This window comes from Zootoca vivipara, chromosome 16 (assembly GCF_965207765.1).
Source record: "Zootoca vivipara chromosome 16, rZooViv2.hap1.1, whole genome shotgun sequence".
Lineage (NCBI taxonomy): Eukaryota > Metazoa > Chordata > Lepidosauria > Squamata > Lacertidae > Zootoca > Zootoca vivipara.
In genome coordinates, this window is record NC_142599.1 from 28,255,433 (window position 1) to 28,274,643 (window position 19,211).

Here is a 19,211-nt window from a genome sequence, read left to right on the forward strand (position 1 = left end):
GGGACTAGGAACTTGCTGCTTTTCTGTTTAATACGAAAGCCAAGAACCCACGGGTGCCGTGTCTTTGAACCTACCACAAAAAAGGCCCTGCTCCTCTGTCTTGCTCAGCCATGCACGACTTGTACTATAGAGCGGTCATTCAGTACCTTGCAGATAGTAAATACCTGTCTAAGGTCAATGATGGCAAGGGATATGTGCTTTCTGAGCGTGCACAGAAAAACTGCATTGGGAAAAAGGAGGGATTAGAGAAGGAAGTGCTGGAAAGGTTTTCAGCAAATCCAAGAAAACTTGTTCTAGTTTAATTTTTTAAAAATAAGATGGAAAAAGGCATGTTCTTTGTAATTTTGCAAAATATACTCGACAACGACATGAAAGCTACTCCCTGATGTTAATTTTTTTATTTAGCTTCCCAGTTTTCAAATGACTGAATATTTTTACAGATTATTATTTTTTCTGAGCACTTGGGGTGAAAAGAAAGTAATTTAAAACAACTGTTGTTGAGACGTTTCATTCCGAATCTGCTAGACAGAGCCAGAGAGAGGGTGATGACAGGTGGGTGTCCTGCCCCCCCTAACATAAATGCCGGCAATGCCCATGCAAGAACATCTGGAATTTTGCACCCCAAATGCTGGTTTCTGCATCGTTTTGCCACAAGCAAAAAGGCTCGGCCTGATCTTCTGCCTGGGCCCAGAGAGAGATGTGCTGCAATTGATTTCTTTGTTTTATTTGGTCCATTCATGTCAATTTCTGACGCTCCCTCTTCCCTCCTCCCTCCCTCCAGAGGATGCTCAAGGCATGGCGATTCCCAGCAGATGGCCACCGGTTTCCTCTGCCCCCATCTTAGCACAGTCCAGGTTCTTGGGGCATCTCCTGGCCCACCTTCTGCAGCAAAACCTGCTCATGGTCCTTGGTAGGGAGATGTTGCTCTGGCATCTGCCTGTTGGGGGATAAAAAGGCAAGACATTGTCAGAACATCTCAAGGCAGCTGCAGACTGCAGGGGCCATAGCTTTGGACCAGGATCTCCTGCTCCTCCCCACCCCCTCCCTTTAAACTCAATTTTATTTTTGTTTCACTTTCCTTACATGGCAGCTTTCCCTCTGAAAGTCAGCCTAAATTTTCATCACTCCACATAAATGAGCAAATGTGAATTTTCTGCAAAGTTGTGTCAAATGGGTCTGCAGCCAGAATCAAAGGGGCCGTTTTTGCCCCTTTTCATGCCACTTCTGGGTATGCGGCGATGCGTGCTGTCATGGTCACGCATGCCTTGACCGTGCAAAAATGGGGAGTTTGCATTTCTGTGTCAGTTTGCATTCCTTAGTGCAGAAAGTATTTTGATCTGATGCGTGGAGATCTTTCCTATTCCGATTAATACAAGAGGATTCTCGAAGCTACTAGAAGCTTCTGCGTGTGAGAGAAACAGGAGGGAGAAGGGTCGTGATTGTTTGGGTTATACCTTCTGGGAAGCTGGTTTGAACTGGTTCTCTTATCTCTTTCAATTAAGGTCATGATGACTATAAATATAGGCCAGAAGGAGCCTGGGTTTACTTTCTCATTCAATCTCTCTTCCTTCTGGTGTGGTGTTCTGTACATAGTATGCTTAGTGTTAAGTTTCAGTCTTGTAATAAGTTTTTGTAAGTGCTGCAACTGAGTTTCTTATGGACAGTGCCAATCTTGAATGTACTGGATTAGTGACCATGACACTCAATTGCCTTCAGTAGCAGTAAAGCTCTGCTGGATGAAATACAATTGCCTCTGGTCTATTTTTTGGAATCTCTGCAACGTGTGAAAGTTTTCCTCCACACGTATGACAGCCTGTGCATGGCATGGTTTACTCCCTTCTGTAAGCTGCTTGGAGGCGTATAAAGAATTTTTTTAAACAAAATTCGAATGTATTAGGAAATGTCCACTTCGGAATAAAGTATATATTTTAGAAATGCATAAAATTTTGTGAGGAAACAGGCTCAAAAACATGCATCGATAAATACAAATTGTGCTTTTCGTTATTTTATGTTTTAGTGGAGGAGAAATGCAAAGATGGGATGTGCTGTGGACTCATGAGTGGAGACTTGTGAAAGCTTCCTGACCCCTTGGCCATGCCTTTCCTGGAGGCCACAAACAGAGACTCACCCACTCTCAACTTCTTCGACGGTATCCGAGAGCGGCCTGTTGCGTGTCTCTGGCAGGAAGAAAGCGGCAATTCCAGACAGAATTGGGGCTGTCCCGTATATGAGAGGTGGGAGGTATGGGAAATATTCCCCGGTCATTTTTACCATCGGCGCCACTATGCCCCCCACACGAGCCAGGGTGCTTCCTAGCCCCATCCCGGTCTGTCTGCAAGTGTAGAAAACAACCTTTAAAGGAGAAACCATAAAATGGTAAAAAACAAAAGGTTGGTTTATCCTGGTTCTTTAAACAAGTAAGCAAACCAGAACAAAAGGAACCAAGATCTGGGTGTCTTTTTTTGGGGGGGGGTATTTTTTGTGGGACTTTATGATTCAGAAAAGCTGCTTTGGGGGCTGAGCCACAAGTTGCTTGGTGCTGCTTCTTTGGGCTGAATGTCTGAACAGGCATCAATGAGCATTGAAGGCTGCAGTTTAGCAGCAGAACACCTGCTTTGTATGCAGAAGGTCTCAAGTTCAATCCCTGACATCTCCAAGGAGGGCTAGGAGTGAGAGAGAGACTCCTGCCTGAAACCCTAGAGCAGGCATTGTTTTGGACTACAATTCCCATCATCCCTGGCCACTGGTCCTGTTGGCTAGGGATCATGGGAGTTGTAGGCCAAAATATCTGGAGGGTCGCAGTTTGGGGATGCCTGCCCTAGAGAGATGTTTCTGGTCAGCATAAAGCAATGCTGAGCTAGCTGGACCAATAGGCAGCGGCGTAGCATGGGGGACACAGGGGCGGTTGCCCCAGGCGCAAAATTGTTAGGGGTGTAAAATGTCAACACCCAGTGCTGCCTCAATACAGCTGCACACTTCCGTTGCTGGGCTTTGTTGCAAACGGCTTCTCCATGCAAACCAGGAAGTGACCTCTCCAGACAATGGAGCGACTCTTCTTACGGCAACTTGGGCTTTCAGAGGATCTCCTAGGTGCCGTGGCTTTCCCAATCGCCGAAGCCATGTTAAAAACTAGGTTATGGGACATAGAGCGCCAGGAACTAATTTCAGCTGCAGAAAAAACATGCTCCCCCTTTTTCCCCCCGACTCTCTTGGGCGCAGGAATTTAACCCCAATTATTTACAATATTTGTTTAAGCCGCAAGAAAGAAGGGCTTTTTCGCTGGCTGGGTTCAATTCTAATCCCTCTAACCTCCTCTGGGGTAGGTTTGGGGGGATGGCAGAAGGAGATAGGATCTGCCCATGTGATGCCCACCTAGTGGAAACTGTAGCTCACATGGTCCTCAAATGTAAAACGTATCATGATCTTCACCAACAATTCCTAGACCAACTATGTATCCCAATATGGGAACCGGAGACAGAGGTTATACGCTTCCTATTACAGGGGAGAGATCAGGAGCTCAAGACAGTAGCTAAATTCCTCTATTAGATCTTTTGCCGCTGAAGTAAATTACAGGACCCTGCCCTTGTTGGAGACCCACAGAGGTGAAATAAATTGTTGGCCCCTCTTCCCTTTGGCAAGTGACTGTACTGATGATATGGTGACGAGATCGTACTGGGCCTATTTACTTTGAATGTTTGTAAGTGATGCCAATAAAGGTTTTGATACTGATACTGATACTTTTCTTATCTTGGCAGCTGTGATCTCCTGGGTGACGTGGATGCCATTGGGCAGTTGCATCCGCAAGCGTACTTCGTCTGTTTCCCTCCCTTCCATCCAGCCCTTTGGCGTGGCCCTGATCGCTGGCAACCCATGCTACGCCACTGCCTATAAGTTGTGCCATTTTAGGGGGGGTGAAGCTTAATTCTTGCAAATTTCTTCAGTGAGGGGCTTTGGAAATATGTTTTTGGGTGTGAAGAAGTCAAATCTGCTATGATTTTTGTGGCTGGACATTTAGTCCCTATGGGACTAACTCCCTGTAAGACAGCCTCCTGTGCTCCTAAGTCATATGAGACGGCATTGAGCGAATGGTTGTGGTCTTTGATATCTCTGACCTCTCTTTCTCACGTGCAAATGTGGCATCCTTGCTCATGTGGCACCCAAGTAACAAGCGTATTCTTAATGAGCTTTGCTACTGCCCAGGCAATTATTTCTGTGACACATTGGGAATGGCTTTGTGCTGCTAAGGCAGGAGCCTGGATTCAGCACTTGTTCGGATGATAAAAGAGACATCATACTCTAGCGATAAGACCACTGGCTCCGATTTTTCTCAGTTTTTGCCAGTTGTTCCATATAATCTAAAGGGGAGGGGACAGTCAGAGGTGCAGACATACCTGATCACGGTTGGGTAGAGCTCGCCTGTGTAGAGATAGAGGCAATTAAAGGATGAAGCCAAGCATCCTTTTCCAAGCACTGCCAGGGTGGTCCTCAAGGTGTATAGATCTTGGGTAGAAAAGAGGGTCAGGAGACACATATGGGTTATGGTGAGTTTTCCATCCCTTATACCTTGATGGTTATTTTATTTTCCCTAGCTACCAACAAGTCCAGGGAACTGCAGGAGGAGTGCAAGTAGATAAATAGGTACCACTACAGCGGGAAGGTAAACGGCATTTCCGTGTGCTGCTCTGGTTCGCCAGAAGCGGCTTTGTCATGCTGGCCACATGCCCTGGAAGCTGTACGCCGGCTCCCTCGGCCAATAATGCGAGATGAGCGCCGCAACCCCAGAGTCGGTCACGACTGGAGCTCATGGTCAGGGGTCCCTTTACCTTTACCTATTGACATTTTTAACATTTAAGGATTATTGCCTGCCTGTTTTTCATCATGCTACCTGTTGGATCTTGGCAAGACTTCAATGTGAGTAAACCTCACATTTTAAGTATTCCAGAAAGCTCTCCCATCCAATTGCTCCCATCAAGGAAGCATCTACCAGAGTCATTCTGATGCATTAACCAACAAGCACCCCTAACAAAGGAAAGCTATCTGGTGACTGTAGCAATATAAAAGAAGAGAGACGATTTGCCAACTAAGTGCCATCAGCCGCCAAACCACCTCATGGGACCGATTTTCAGAGCAACGGGTGCAAGTGGCGGCTATGCACAGTGCCAAGCAGCGATGACGTTCACCACTTCTGCTTGACGTCAGCTTACCTTGGGGCACAAATATATTGGCCAGGATGGCTAAGCCAGCCATGATGACGGAAGACGCCTGTGTGGTTCTCCGACCGATGTAGCTCATCCCAATAGCAGCACACAGCTTGGCCGGGATGTCGATGCAGCCAAATGCCACCTGGATCAGGTAGATGCTGAAGCCAAAGTTCTGGAGGTCCATGACGAGGCCGTAGTAAGCGAAACTAGTGGCAAACCTGGAAACGGGGTGTGAAAAGGAGATGGCACAGAAAGAAAGGCAAGGGGTATGCAGGTTCTGGTTGTGGTGGGTAGCAGTGTCAGAAATAATGGCCATTGGAGCTGAGAGCTGTGTGGATTTTGCTTGTTTCCAATTTGACAGAATGTAACGAGATTCCAGCAGGACATAATCTTGTGTCACTCACACTGCTGAGCACTCCATAGCTCTAAGGTACAACCAGCCCTGGAAAAGATGCTACAAACACCAAATACAGTGGTACCTCAGTTTAAGTACACAATTGGTTCCGGAAGTCTGTAGTTAACCTGAAGCGAACTTTCCCATTGAAAGTAATGGAAAGTGGATCAATCTGTTCCAGATGGGTCCGTGGAGTACTCAACCTGAAGCGTACTTAACCCAAGGTATGACTGTAATTGGTTCCGGAAGTCCGTACTCAACCTGAAGCGTACTTAACCTGAAGCAAACTTTCCCATTGAAAGTAATGGAAAGTGGATTAATCCGTTCCAGATGGGTCCGCAGAGTTCTTAAACTGAAAGTACTCAAACCGAAGCGTACTTAAACTGAGGTATGACTGTACAGTGGTACCTTGGTTGTCAAACTTAATCCATTCCAGGAATCCATTCTGTTTGACTCCTGAAACGGTTCAAAACCAATGCATGGCTTCCAATTGGCTGCAGGAGCTTCCTGCACTCAACTGGAAGTAGCGGAAGCCATGTCGGACGTTCGGCTTCTGAAAAACGTTCACAAACCGGAACACTCACTTCCGGGTTTCCACTGTTCGGGAGCCAAAACGTCCAAGTATCAAGGCATTTGACAACCAAGGTAAAACTGTACCTTATTTCTAAACTCTTCTTTTTTATATATGTGGCACAAATATATAATCTGATTTGGGGATAAACTTGTCTTCTAAATGTTCACAGGATCAGAGTGTTGTCTAATTAACTCTATGAGGTGTAACATTTAATCCATTAAATCTACATAATTTTTCATAGGGGTAAAGCAACTGTTCTGGAGCGGGGGAGGAGATAATTTGTTTTGGTTTTAGACAATGTACACTTATGTCACAGTGGATATGAAACTGGAGAGAAAGTTTTGAAATTTAATGCAGTAGAAAAAGGGGTTGAACAAAAACACTCTGGAGGTGGAGGTGGTAAGTCAATACATGAAACAATGTAACTATATTTAATTTGAAATTAGTTTTTTGGGGAAACTGGAAATTAAAAAAAAGTTATATTGGGGGAAAAGAAACTGGAGCAAGTGTATGACAGCCATAGGTTTGTAAGCAGTTAATTTAAAAATAATGTAAATATTATTATTATTATTATTATTATTAATAATAATAATAATAAATCTGCTCCCCATCTAATCAGGAGCATCTTTCATTCATCCAAATGTCATAGCTATCAAGTTATCCCTTTTTTAAGGGACATTCCCTTATGCTGAATAGGCTTCCTCGTGAGAAAAGGGAAAACTTGACAGCTTTGCCAAATGTTTAAGCATCACCCAAAATATTGCAGTCCTATAATTTAGTAATTAGAACTCAACCTCTTGATAATTTTAGTGTTGCATTTTAAAAAGAAACTGAAAACCAAGTTTCTAGCCCTGGTGAGAGTATTTGAATTTTAGGAGCGGAGGGATGAAAGCGTACCAGACACTGGAAATACAACAGGAGATCCTGCGCACGGTGGGTGTACGAACTAAGCTGACGGCTGTGTAGGATGATCGTGACAGAGACAACTCTTTCTGCATGCTAGATTTTAAGACCTACAAGAAGAAAAGGAGAACAAATGGTTGATCTTACTCATCACCGAGGCAGAAGCTTTCCTGGAATGCCCCGATCTAAGGGAAGAATGAAGGCAAAGGTTGGCAGAGGCACTGGCGGCAGAGCCTTAAGGACCTCAGGAAGTCTGCCATTGGCCTTGAGTGACTGTCAACCTTCACCAATCCTATCTCTTGAGTTTCTTAAGGGTCACAAAACCTGCTTGGGATTGTCCGTGTGTCACATAGTGCAATACTCCCTAAGCAGCGGCACGTAACCCCCAAACACTAGGAGTACAAGGAATGATTCCTCTTTCCAAAGATGGATAATGTTGGGTTCACAGTTTTTGAAAATATGTTCACTCCAGTAAATACACATGTGCTGAGCTGAAAAGGAGAGAAAGACAGAGTTGAGGACATGGCCCAGAAATCCTGTGCTAAAGGCATTTAAGTAGAATGTTGGATGGCCTATCTGCTAGGGTTGTTGCAAAGCTGGGGGGGCTAGGAATGCGTGGACCAATTTGAGCAGTGGGCCAAGCTGTGCGCCCATCTGTCACCTGGCATCATATGACATCAGGTTCCCACCTTGAACTGCAAAGGAATGCTCCTTTCCTTTTTAAATTGGCACCTTTCCCTGCTGAATTAGAGATGCAGCTGCAAAGGAATGCTCCATTGCCATTGCAGCATGCATTTGGTGCTATTTGAAACGGTTGCTTTACCTGTCCTGTGAGTGACATCATGCGATGTCAGGTGATGGACAGGTGAGTTTGTAAGCTCATTGGCATATGCCCTGCGTGCAAAATGTCCCAGGTTCCTTCTCTGGCATTTCCAGGAAGGACTGTGAGAGACCTCGTCTCTGAAACCCTGGAAAGAGGCTGCCAATCAGTGTAGACAATATTGGCCTAGCTGGACCACTGAGCGTTTTCTATTGTTCGTTGTTTAATTTCTTTCTGGTTCTAACTTGCTTTTATTTGTTGTATTTTATTTTGTCAGGTCACTTGGAGACTTTATCTCTTGTATAAAGTGACAGATAGATGTAATATATAAATAATGCTAACATTGGCAAGAAAGTGTTTTCACACGATGCCCCCCCCCCCATATGTTAATACTGTACAGTCGTACCTTGGAAGTCAAATGGAATCCGTTCGACTTCCAAAACATTCGGAAACCAAAGCGTGGCTTCCAATTGGCTGCGGGAAGCTCCTGCAGCCAATCAGAAGTCGTGGAAGCTCTGTCGGACTTTTGGCTTCCAAAAGAACGTTAGAAAACCAGAACACTCACTTCCGGGTTTTGATCGTTCAGGAGCCAATTTTTTCTGGAGCCAAGGCGTTTGAGATCCTAGGTACGACTGTATAGTGTTTCTCCTAAAGGCGCCCTCCAAATTGAGTCACATTGGGATATTTCAAAATTCAAAATTCAAAGATTCACATTTTAAAAAACAAATCCAGCCAACATAATAGACACAGATTCACAGAATGTGTGCACCCCTTGCTTGTGAATTTGGTTGCATCAACAACCTTAATTCGTCTTTGTACCTCTGTGCTGAGTTTCTCGCCCTCTTCCATTTTCCTGTTGATCTGCGCTACCCTCTTGAGAACTTTCACAGCCTGTTCCAGTCGGTTCGAGAGTATTAACCACCGTGCGGATTCTGCAAACCACCTAGGCAGGGTTACAAAAAAAAGTCAAATCTCAAACTGTTGGAGACACAAGGACCAGCACCCCTGGGCAACTTCTGCCTTATGGGTGGGCCAGCCCTGCTTGTAGCAAGACTGACGTGAGACTGAGCCATTTGGCCAAATGCTCGCATGGCAAAAGTCACAGGAGCTGTTGGGTGAGACCCTGGCTGCTCTATAGGGTTTAAGTATTTAATTAAGGGCGTTTTCTGCAAAGGGATGACGTGTGCTCACCAGGAGTAGACAAAGAAGGCGAGAAAGGGCACTGAAACAGCAAACTGGAGCCAGCGCCAGTCTGGGAGGGCGTAGGCCAGTCCAGGGAGGATGATTTGCCCGGTGGTTGCAGAATATCCCACCACAGTCCCAGCAATCGTGCGCACTTTGGTTGGTACCCACTCGAGGACTAAAGGAAACACACAGAGAGCAAGAGCACATAGAGAAGATAAGAGATGCAGCCAATCAATCATCATATAGTAGGCTGCATCTACACAGCTATTAAAAAAACGCTCTGAAAATGATCTGGGGAAAAAAAACGTTTTATAGCTCACAATGGAAAAATTCATTCAGTTCTCTTTTCAACTCTACAGCGCCCTCTGGTGTCACAGTATTACAACACACCATAGCTGCCAAGTTTTCCCTTTTCTCGTGAGGAAGCCTATTCAGCATAAGGGAAAATCCCTTAAAAAAAAGGGATAACTTGGCAGCTATGCAACACACACATATACAGTATTCCACTGGAATCCATACATCTCAGTGCTGTCTACATTGACTGGCAGAGTTTGCCCAGGGTTTCAGACAGGGAGCCTCTCCCACCTCTACCTGGAGATGCCATCAGCGAATGAACTTGGGGCCTTCTGCATGTGGAGATGCTCTGCCACGGAGCTATGGTCCTTCCCATAAAAATAAAGTAAGATTCTAGCCTTCGTGTTTCTGGATAAAGGGCTGATCTAACTGGGAAGATAGGAATCATAGAATTATATGATTATTCTTTGCAGAAGTGCAGGTTTATTAAAGCAGGGGGGCAGCAAGGGTTGCCAACTCTCTTCCTGCCTTCTGCTCCCCTGCTTTTAACAGTGACTGGTTCTGCAGATATTAGAAGCCGAGAATGCTACTTTTTCCTTCATCCCTCCTCTGCTCCTCTGCTCCCTTCTGCACATTGTCGAGCTGCTGTTAAGGAGCAGAAGAGCAGGCCAGGTTGTGTGTTTTTCCGGTCAGTTGGCAAATCTAGCACAGGACAGATCAAATGAGATATTGTTTTGCATTAATTATTCCCATATGACCAAACAAGCCTGGCATTTCTCTCCCCCCACAATCTGTCTCCAATGTTTCCACATCATGTGACCCAGCCACCCTTTGCGCCTCTCCTCTCTGCGTGTGATAAAGCAAATGAGAGCCAGGTATGCCAAACCAGGGGGATAAATATTTGTACAGCTCAGCAACATGCTGAGGGCAAAACACAGCTAATGGAGTCAGGAATGCAAGAAAATGCAAACACGAAAACACTCTTCCACACGCCACCATGCAAAAGCAAGCTCTCCCCTGCAACTCCCGCAGCTGCTTGGCAGGCAGAAATCCAGCAGGTCTAGCTTCAGCCACTGCTCCATTTCCACACTGGAGTAAAAGCTGCACCCGTTACATAGCGACCTGTCTTGCAGGTGTTATATCACCAGCCTCTAAGACTGTGGGCGGAAATGTTTGGAATTACAGAGTGAGGGGTAGTGTGATTCAGTGGGTAGAGACATCCATGAGACTCAATGGGTGAGCCTGATTCAGTCTCCTCTGTCTTCAACATTGTCACTGGAGGACCAGTGGCTTTGATGGCTAGGAGTCCTAGGACCACCATTCATGAGCTTTGCTTGATTTGCCACCGATGGCTGTTCCTGAACATCTGGCCACAGTGATAATCTCCAAGATAGACTACTGTAATGCATTCTGTGTGGACCCTCCCTTGAAGACACCCAGAAGCTGCAGATTTTGCAAAATGCAGAAGCTTGATTACTAGCACTTAGAGACATATAACACCAGCTGCAATAACAGCTAATAATACTAATAATAATTTATTATTTATACCCCGCCCATCTGGCTGGATTTCCTCAGCCACTCTGGGCAGCTTCCAACAGAATATAAAATATACTTTATTAAACATTAAAAGCTTTCCTATACAGGGCTGCCTTCAGATGTCTTCTAAAAGTCTGGTAGTTGTTTTTTCTCTTTGACATCTGGTGGCAGGGCATTCCACAGGGCAGGTGCCACTACTGAAAAGGCCCTCTGCCTGGTTCCCTGTAACTTGGCTTCTCGCAGCGAGGGAACCGCCAGAAGGCCCTCGGCACTGGACCTCAGTGTCTGGGCAGAACGATGGGGGTGGAGACGCTCCTTCAGCATAGCTGCCAAGTCTCCCACTGAAAAATGCGAGATGAGCAGCGGCACAGCACCAGAAGTTGCTTCTACGCGACTTCCAGTGCCGCGCTACCCATGTCTGGGCACCGGAAATCGGGTGGCGCCGGCACCCAAAATGGAGCCTCCCTGGCAGGTAGGAAATCCTGGGGATTTACGGGATTTTTTCCAATCTGGGCTGCCAGCGGGAAACGGTTTAAAATACGGGGGTTTCCTGCGAAAAACAGGAGATTTGGCAGCTATGTCCTTCAGGTATACTGGACCAGATTCCAGATTCAAGGTTCTTCCCAAACACATCAGGTGATTCTAAGGAAGTCTGCAGAGTTCCCTGATTCTCCTTCCTAGCGGCTTGGATGAGGATCTAAGCAGGTGTGGGAAACCTTTGGCCCTCCAGATCTGCTGAACTACAACTCCCATCAGCCCCTGCAAGTATGGCCAGTGCCTGAGGATGATGGCAGTTTCTCATTTTTCCACGTTTATGCTCGGTTCTCCACATTTCCATATCAGTTTCTCTCTCTCTCTCTCTCTCTCTCTCTCTCTCTCTCTCTCTCTCTCTCTCTCTCTCTCTCTCTCTCTGTGTGTGTGTGTGTGTGTTTACATTTCAAGCCCTCGTGAAAATTCAGCAGCATTTTTGTATTAATTTCTCTTAACAGACACTGTTTCGTACACACTTTTGACCGATACACATAATTTCGGAATAAATTTCCCTGTTTAGGGTACATTGTTGTTCACGTTGGTTGGAGAACTACACCACAAAATTCGGAAGAGTGCTTGTTTAGGATACTTTGGTTCATGTATTTGATTTTTTTTAAAATGAGGATTTGGTAGATTTTTTCATAATTAAAATAGAAACAAAATTGAATTTCTCCCCTTCTGTAGTTGTGACCCATATTCACTGAGTCTATGATCCAGTGATTAAAGCTAATAGCATAGTGGGCTGGGGAATTTTAAGCCTGGGGCAAAATGTGACCCTCCAGGCCTCTCTATCTTACCCTCAGTCCTCTAGGCCACACCCCTCGCTGTTTCTGCTTTGCACCCTGCATGAATTTTTTTGCCTGGCTGAATTGTGCCCTCGAACTCTGGTAATGCCTCTTTGCTTGCCTGGGTGAAGGATAGAGACAGGGGTGTTTGTGTGTAGAAACCTCTGGTTTTTGTGTGGCTGGGATGCAATCTGTTGTGCAAAGGTAAGAGACTCACCTGTTGCTTCACTGGTCCTCTGGTCCCTGGTCCCACACTGGCAGGCAGCCCCTGGTAGGTGGCTGATGGAAGAACGAGACCCTCCGGCAGAATAAGGTTCCCTACCTCTGGTGTGGAGGAATCGAATTTACCTAGCTGATGCTGAACATCATAGCCTTAAAATCATGAAACAAGATTGAAAGGGCCCAATCCAACGATGTTGCTGCACTAGTGGAAACCTCTGCAACTGGACTCCCCTCCCCAAATCTGCCCGGGAGGATCAGGAGAACCCCAAGATCAGCACATTGGCAGAACAGGGTTGAGATTGTTCCACCTGGCAAGCAGAAATGCTTTCTTTGATGGAGCTAGCACAAAGTTGAATTCCATCCAAAGTGGCCTTAAAGTTGTATTTAAAAATGGAGGGTTGCATTCAATGGAAGTCCTACTCAGAGTTCACCCACTGAAATGAATGGACATGACTAACTTAGGACCATTAATAGTAACGTGTCTACTCTGAATGAAACTTAATTGGTATCAACCCACAAATCTGAACAAAATTTGCAAGGTCCACAATCAAATTCTGAAATCTTATGAAATTTCTAATTTGTACCATTCCATCTAGTACCCTGTCCCAGCTAGGGAATGGATGAATCTGGCTGTTTCCATTCTGTGTGAGTTTGCATACATGCAATCACTTCCACTCTGGATTTGTGTGCGTGTTTTAATAAATGCATTTACTCTTTCTTTTCTTTTTGGCGCATTTCCTGTAAAATGCGCATTTTTTAGAACCGAAAATTCCTTTGCAAAATTTGGAAAGGTGCACCATTGAATGGATAGATGCTTTCCAATCCAGGCATCCAAGAGCTTCGAATTGGAATGGTTTGCTTAAAAATGCAGGCCAACCCCGTTTCTCTGCCATCCCTGGGACCCTGAGCTAATGGGGCTCTACTGGCCTCATCGGACTGGGCCTTGCGACTCTTACCTAAGGACATGCAGTTCAGGATGATCCCAGAGTACGACATGCCGACCAGGAAGCGGAAGACGCAGTAGGCTGTGAGATTCGGGGAGAAAGCGGTGCAGAGTCCTGCAACGCCCATCTGCAGGTAGGACCAGCTTAAAACTGGCTTACGCCCAAATCTGCAACACAGGAAACTGCATGAATATATTGCCATCGCTACAGCACCAACGATCTGAATACTAACAGCAGGACTGGCCCCAGATTCTTTTTTATGGGGAGGGGGGGCAGAGTCTAGCAAGGTGCCTCTCAAGTTGCAGGTTTCCCTGGTGCTAGCAACTAGGGTTGCCAGATTCAGTAGTGGACAGGACTTCTGTGCCTTTAATGGCCCTGCTCTCTTTTGAGTCTGGAAACCTTAAAGAGAAACCAGCAGACCCTTTGCTTGGAAATTAAACAAAGGGTCTGCTGGTTTCTCTTTAAGGTTATCCAGACTCAAAAGAGAGCAGGGCCATTAAAGGCACAGAAGTCCTGTCCTCTGTTGAGTCTGGCAACCCTACTAGCAACTGATTTGGTAAAAGGCCTGCCAGTTCGATTTCCCACAATGCCCCTTGGGCGGAACAGTGCTGATGAGGCCAGCATTTTGTCAAGCCTAACTGAGATGGCAGTTCATGTCTTCGTCTTTTCCCCCCACCCTCCACCTGAATTGTTTCACCACCAGGCCTGAGTTTCTCCACCCCTGAGCTGATATATTGAACAACCGCAGATACGCACCTGTCAGCTAAGCTCCCAAACAGGAGAGCACCCACCAGGACTCCCCCCATGTAAATGGACTGTGCCATCTGTCTCCGGGTCCGCAGGTTACACACCAGATCCCACTGCGTGGATGGAATGGAAGAGGGTTAAAGTGCAGGCAAAGCAACCCTTTCGCACAAAAAGAGGAATCGCAACCCACCTGCGCCAGCCGGTTAACATCCCACCACTAGGGGGAGGTGTGGTTCAGTGTGCCGCCCCCTAGAGGAGAAGCTGGGTGCTGGGAGGTCTAAAGCAGGTCTGGGGGATCTGATGTCATCCATGATATTGTTGGACTCCCAACTCCCATTAGCCCCAGCCAGCATGGTCAATGGCCAGGGATTATGGGAACTGTAGTCCACCCAGACCTAGAGGGCCTGACAAGCTTCCCACACCTGATCTAAGCTACTACACAACTTTTAGAAGACATCCGAAGGCAGCCCTTTATCCGGAGGTTTTTAATGTTTGATGATACGTTTTTACGTGTTGGAAGCCACCCTGAGTGTGGAGGCATGCCTCAGCACACGCACCACTGCCCATCTGGATGCGGTCTGTGTGAGCGCAAAAGAATATGATGCGGGTATTGTCAAATGAAGAGCTAGCAGTGACAGTGCCAATCATCTGGTGGGTGGGGCAGGTGGGACTGATGCAGAGACCCCCCCCCCAACAACTGATAAGACCTAATAGCACTGAGATTCTGTTGGAAGTTGAAAGAGTGACGCTCTTTCTCACTTGCTCTTTCAGCTCTATGTGTTTTTCAAAGCTCTGGTCAATTCTGCTGGATGGGACTTTTGCCCAGATCATTTGGAAAAGCAAAGTAGGCAGGTGTTGATTCGGTGGAGGAGGGGGGGGGGAAGCAGTGATGAGAGCAACCGATGCCTGTGGCACTTGCTCAAAAATCCAAATGTGCCCGAAGGCCTAAAAAGGTTGTCAACCTCTGACCTCCCATGCTTCCCCCTCCTCGGTGGAATTTTCTGCCTGCTGTTCCCTGATATCATATCCCCTTCCTCTTGCCCGCTGAATTAAGCTGTGAGAAAAATGGTGAACTGAAGCACAGGTTTGCTGCTGCTTTAGTACATTTTACCTTTTTGCCACATTAACTATATATATATATATATATATATATATATATATATATATATATACACTACATGAAAAATAGGGACCCAGGTGGCGCTGTGGGTTAAACCACAGAGTCTAGGGCTTGCTGATCAGAAGGTCGGCGGTTCGAATCCCTGCAACGGGGTGAGCTCCCGTTGCTTGGTCCCAGCTCCTGCCCACCTAGCAGTTCGAAAGCACATCAAAGTGCAAGTAGATAAATAGGGACCGCTCCGGCGGGAAGGTAAACGGCGTTTCCGTGCGCTGCTCTGGTTCGCCAGAAGCAGCTTTGTCATGCTGGCCACATGACCCGGAAACTGTCTGTGGACAAACGCCGGCTCCCTTGGCCTATAGAGCGAGATGAGCGCCACAACCCCAGAGTCGGACATGACTGGACCTGATGGTCAGGGGCGCCTTTACCTTTACTACATGAAAAACAGGCAGGTGGCATGCAGTGTGCATCAAATCAGTTGAAACATTAATCTTCCTATACTGTGGCAGTATACTTCCTATACTGTGTATCTTCCTATACTGTGGCTGTTCCTGGCAGCATGAAAGCAAGTGTCCTGCTGAAAGAGAGCAGTAGCACACATCTGGCCTAGTAATCTACTTCCAACGCTGGACAGCCAAAGTGCCTATGGAAAGTCCACAAGCCAAACATGCAGGCAATAGCCCTCTTCCGCTGTTATTTCCTGGCCTCTGGTGATCGGAGGTAGACTGCTACTGACTGTGGCAGTTTCACTTTGCTCTTGTAGTTAGGAACTGATGGTGGAATTCTCTTCCACAGCTACCTCTCGCCAGCATTGGCAAAAGTATATTACATTATTTTACAAGATTCCTAATTTAGGGGGATGGCAAGATTTCAGTAGCCAAGCAAAATAAGATATAAAGCATGATGGTGATTTTATTTGCTGCCTATACCGAATATCCCCCTCCCCTTTTTAAAAGCAGCCTAGCCCTCAGCCTTCCAATCTTAAGTACAGTTCTCCGTATTTCCACTCCAGGTCGCAATTTTTTTAAAAGAATAGTCCTCCTGAATATTCATCAGCAATTTGGTGCGAATTTCTCCCAATATTATTGATTCGGGTATACAAATCTTTCTGTGAAATTTTGCCTAATATACACATGTTTGCAAAACAATGTTCCCTAATATAACACATTTTTATATGCAATCTTCACAGGTATGTATAATTTTACATGCAACTTACTCCAGTATATAGGTGTTTGTGTGCAGGCTTCCTGCCTGGAGAACTTCACTGTAAAATTCAGAGAAGTGCGCCTTTCAAAGGATGGCGGCTGTCATTCAGTTTGCATGTTGCTTTGGGATGTGCAAAGTAGGCAGGCTCACTTATAAATATGAACAGAATCGGCTTTCTCCCCAGTGCCTACATTGGGGTCCCTGTGGGGGCCAGTTGCTGCTCCAAGCCCTTGCCACGCCCTGTCTGCTTGGGCCCAGGCTGATGAGGAACAGGCTTGCAGCCTTGAACCGGGGAAGAGAGAAGAGAGGTCTGTTCTGAGGTTTGGCACACTCCCCAAAAAGGCCACTTTCAGCACCCAAATTTTCCTTGCCAGTGCAACGGGCTAGGAGATGGTTAAATTCTCCCTTCCATGGATCTTGATAATCAGCAGCTAGAAAAAACCTGGCCATTAAATGCAAAGACACATTCAACACCATGTCCGCTTTGGCCCTCGGATGCCTCCGATTAGCAGAAACTGAGCTGGAGGGAGCCCTGTGGCCCTCAGGACTAAAATCCCCACCATTCCCAGACATCATGGGGCTGCAGGAGGACATGGTGCAAGTCATTTATTAGACAAGGCTATCCCCTGCGAAACATCCCTGCACGTGGAACCCATGTGGAATGCCGTGGCAGCCTGACCACCACCCCACCTGCCGCCCAGGCCCTCTCACCTCCATGATGATAGTGTTGACAAAAACGCTGTTGTCATAGATCCACCCGTCATAGCACGGCTCGGTGTCCATCTGTGTCACATTGTGGCTGTCGTCGGCGCTGGAATTGAAGAGGTGCCAGCGGGGGGTAACAAACCGGCGGCACTTCTCCGGTTTCCCGGCCACATCTCTGGGGATGTAGATCCACAGGAAGTCCTCCTCCTCCGTCCCTGGCTTTTGAGTAGTTCTGTTTGCATGGCCAGGGTTGGTGGCGTTGCCGGTCAGCCGGATCCGGCAGTGGTGGTCCGGGATGGCCGCAGAGAAGTTCTGCAGCAGGTTGTGGCTGGCGACCAGCAAGACAGGCGTGACCAGCAAGGCCACCTGCAGGACCTGGAAGCGGCCCATGCCCCCGATCTTCTCAAGCAGGTCAGCAAACGCCATGGTGGAAGAGGGAGGAAAGTTTGGAGGGGGACGACCGAGTGGCTGGGCTCAGGAGCGATCTTTTGTGGCCGGGATCTCTGGAACGCATGCCAGCCCCAGGCAAACCCTTCCCACCCTCGCTGGAAGAAGTTTCCTCTCGCTAATTCAGGGTCAGGCTCTTTCTCAAGGCAAAGCTGTGACGGCCCCCATCTTGGCCGCAGCTGAAAACATCGCAGGCCGGCCTGGCGGGGGAAATAAAAAACACATTTCCAGCAACCTGTTTTGTGAACTCAAGTCATCCCTGCAAGACTGTTCCCCACACAGGCTGTAAACTGCATGGGGTGTTTATGAGTCCCTTCCCTCCCCCCCCATGTGTGTGTGTGTTTGTGTGTGCCATAGCCTTGAGGGGGGAACCAATGGGGCTAGGTTTCAGAAAAGGGGGGATGTTCTCTTCTCTGTGGGATTATGCAAGCCCTAATCACTGTACTTGGGTCAAAGTTCTAATGAGGCTTTGAAGGATTAGTCCAAAAGGGATAGGAAGGAGGAGAAAATGCAGGCATTCAGTAAATGTGGGGCAGGGTGTTGCATGGAACAAGTATTAGTTTTTTTGTTTTTTGTTTTGGGTGGTGGGGGGGAGGCGTGTGGAGAAAGGAAAGAGGGGGAGCTGGCTGTGTTCTCTTGGCTACAGGAAGCATCGTTTTTTGTTCCTTGTTCCGTGCTCATAATCTTAAAAAGCGGACCGCTGGAAATCGCCTGCCTTGGAATGACAAAGGCAGGAGATGGCACAGCGCTGGAAAGAATGATTGTTCTCATTGGGCAGTGGGAAGTGGCTCTGTGGTAGAGCATCTCTGTTGCAGCAGGCAGAAGGTCCGTAGTTCGATCCCCAGCATCTCTGGGTAGCACTGGGTGAGATTCCCTGCCCCAAAACCCGGAGGACAGCTGCCAGTCAGTATGGACAGTAGTGAGCTCCATTCGACCATTGGCTCTGACTCAGCAGAAGGATATTTCCTATATTCCCCCATCAGGCTCTGATTGGTGTGTGTGTGTGTGCAAGCTTTTGAGCCACACAGGGCGCTTTATGATTTTGCCCCTTTCTGCCTGGGAAAGAGCTGTGTGAGGCTGAAAAGCTGCCAAGAGGCAAACCAGGTGAGGCAGCTGCCTGCACCAGTGTCACAAAGGGCCCACGTGGGGAACAGTGCCAAATTATTCTCGTGCGTGACTCAGTTAAATAAAGGGGAGCTGCACAAATAAGGGGAGTTCATTAGCATGTGAGGCCTTCAAATTTGGTGTGGCCTTATCAATTTAAGAGGTGTGTGTGTGTGTGTGTGTGTGTGTGTGTGTGTGTGTGTGTGTAGAAACCAGCCAGAAACTAGCCCAGGGGGTCATGTAGCCCCCAGTCTAAAAATGTTCCTGCAACCTTGATTTAATCCCTATTTTTTTATTTGCTGGCTGAAGAGACTGTACAAAGAACAGTGTTGCGATTATTAACAATCTGTCCACTTTTTTGAAGGGGGGGGGGAGTTTCTAGCTTTCGTGGCCGAGATGCTAATGTGTGAAAAATGTGACTGTCGTCTTCTTGACAGATGCAACCCAAAGCAGTCAAATAGTGTGGTAAAATTACGCAGCGGGGCAGTGCGCTTCA

General features: G+C 47.0%; 1 protein-coding gene across 2 annotated transcripts; it reads right to left on the reverse strand.

Annotated features, from left to right (window-relative positions):
• Positions 1-338: 338 nt before the first annotated feature.
• On the reverse strand, positions 339-17,912 carry LOC118076334 (solute carrier family 22 member 6-A). Of its 2 annotated transcripts, none has more exons than XM_060269469.2 (10): positions 17,171-17,912; positions 14,146-14,249; positions 13,402-13,556; positions 9,084-9,252; positions 8,712-8,835; positions 7,067-7,182; positions 5,205-5,419; positions 4,392-4,500; positions 2,129-2,332; positions 339-937 (listed from the first exon to the last, which is right to left on the reverse strand). In XM_060269469.2, exons 1-10 carry the CDS (start codon positions 17,588-17,590, stop codon positions 841-843), a joined length of 1,713 nt encoding a protein of 570 aa, XP_060125452.1. In that variant the 5' UTR covers positions 17,591-17,912; the 3' UTR covers positions 339-840. The 2 variants fall into 2 exon arrangements, 1 of the variants encoding a protein (XP_060125452.1); XR_015947523.1 differs by having other exon boundaries at positions 372-937; positions 2,129-2,352.
• Between the last annotated feature and the right edge of the window lie 1,299 nt (positions 17,913-19,211).

Coding starts and splice junctions, on each gene's coding strand:
- LOC118076334 (XM_060269469.2), bottom strand. CDS start 17,590: ATGGCGTTTGCTGACCTGCTTGAGAAGATCGGGGGCATGGGCCGCTTC. Junction 14,250..17,170: donor TCAACACTATCATCATGGAG/GTGAGAGGGCCT, acceptor CCATCCACGCAG/TGGGATCTGGTGTGTAACCT. Junction 7,183..8,711: donor GCGAGAAACTCAGCACAGAG/GTACAAAGACGA, acceptor TTCTTCTTGTAG/GTCTTAAAATCTAGCATGCA.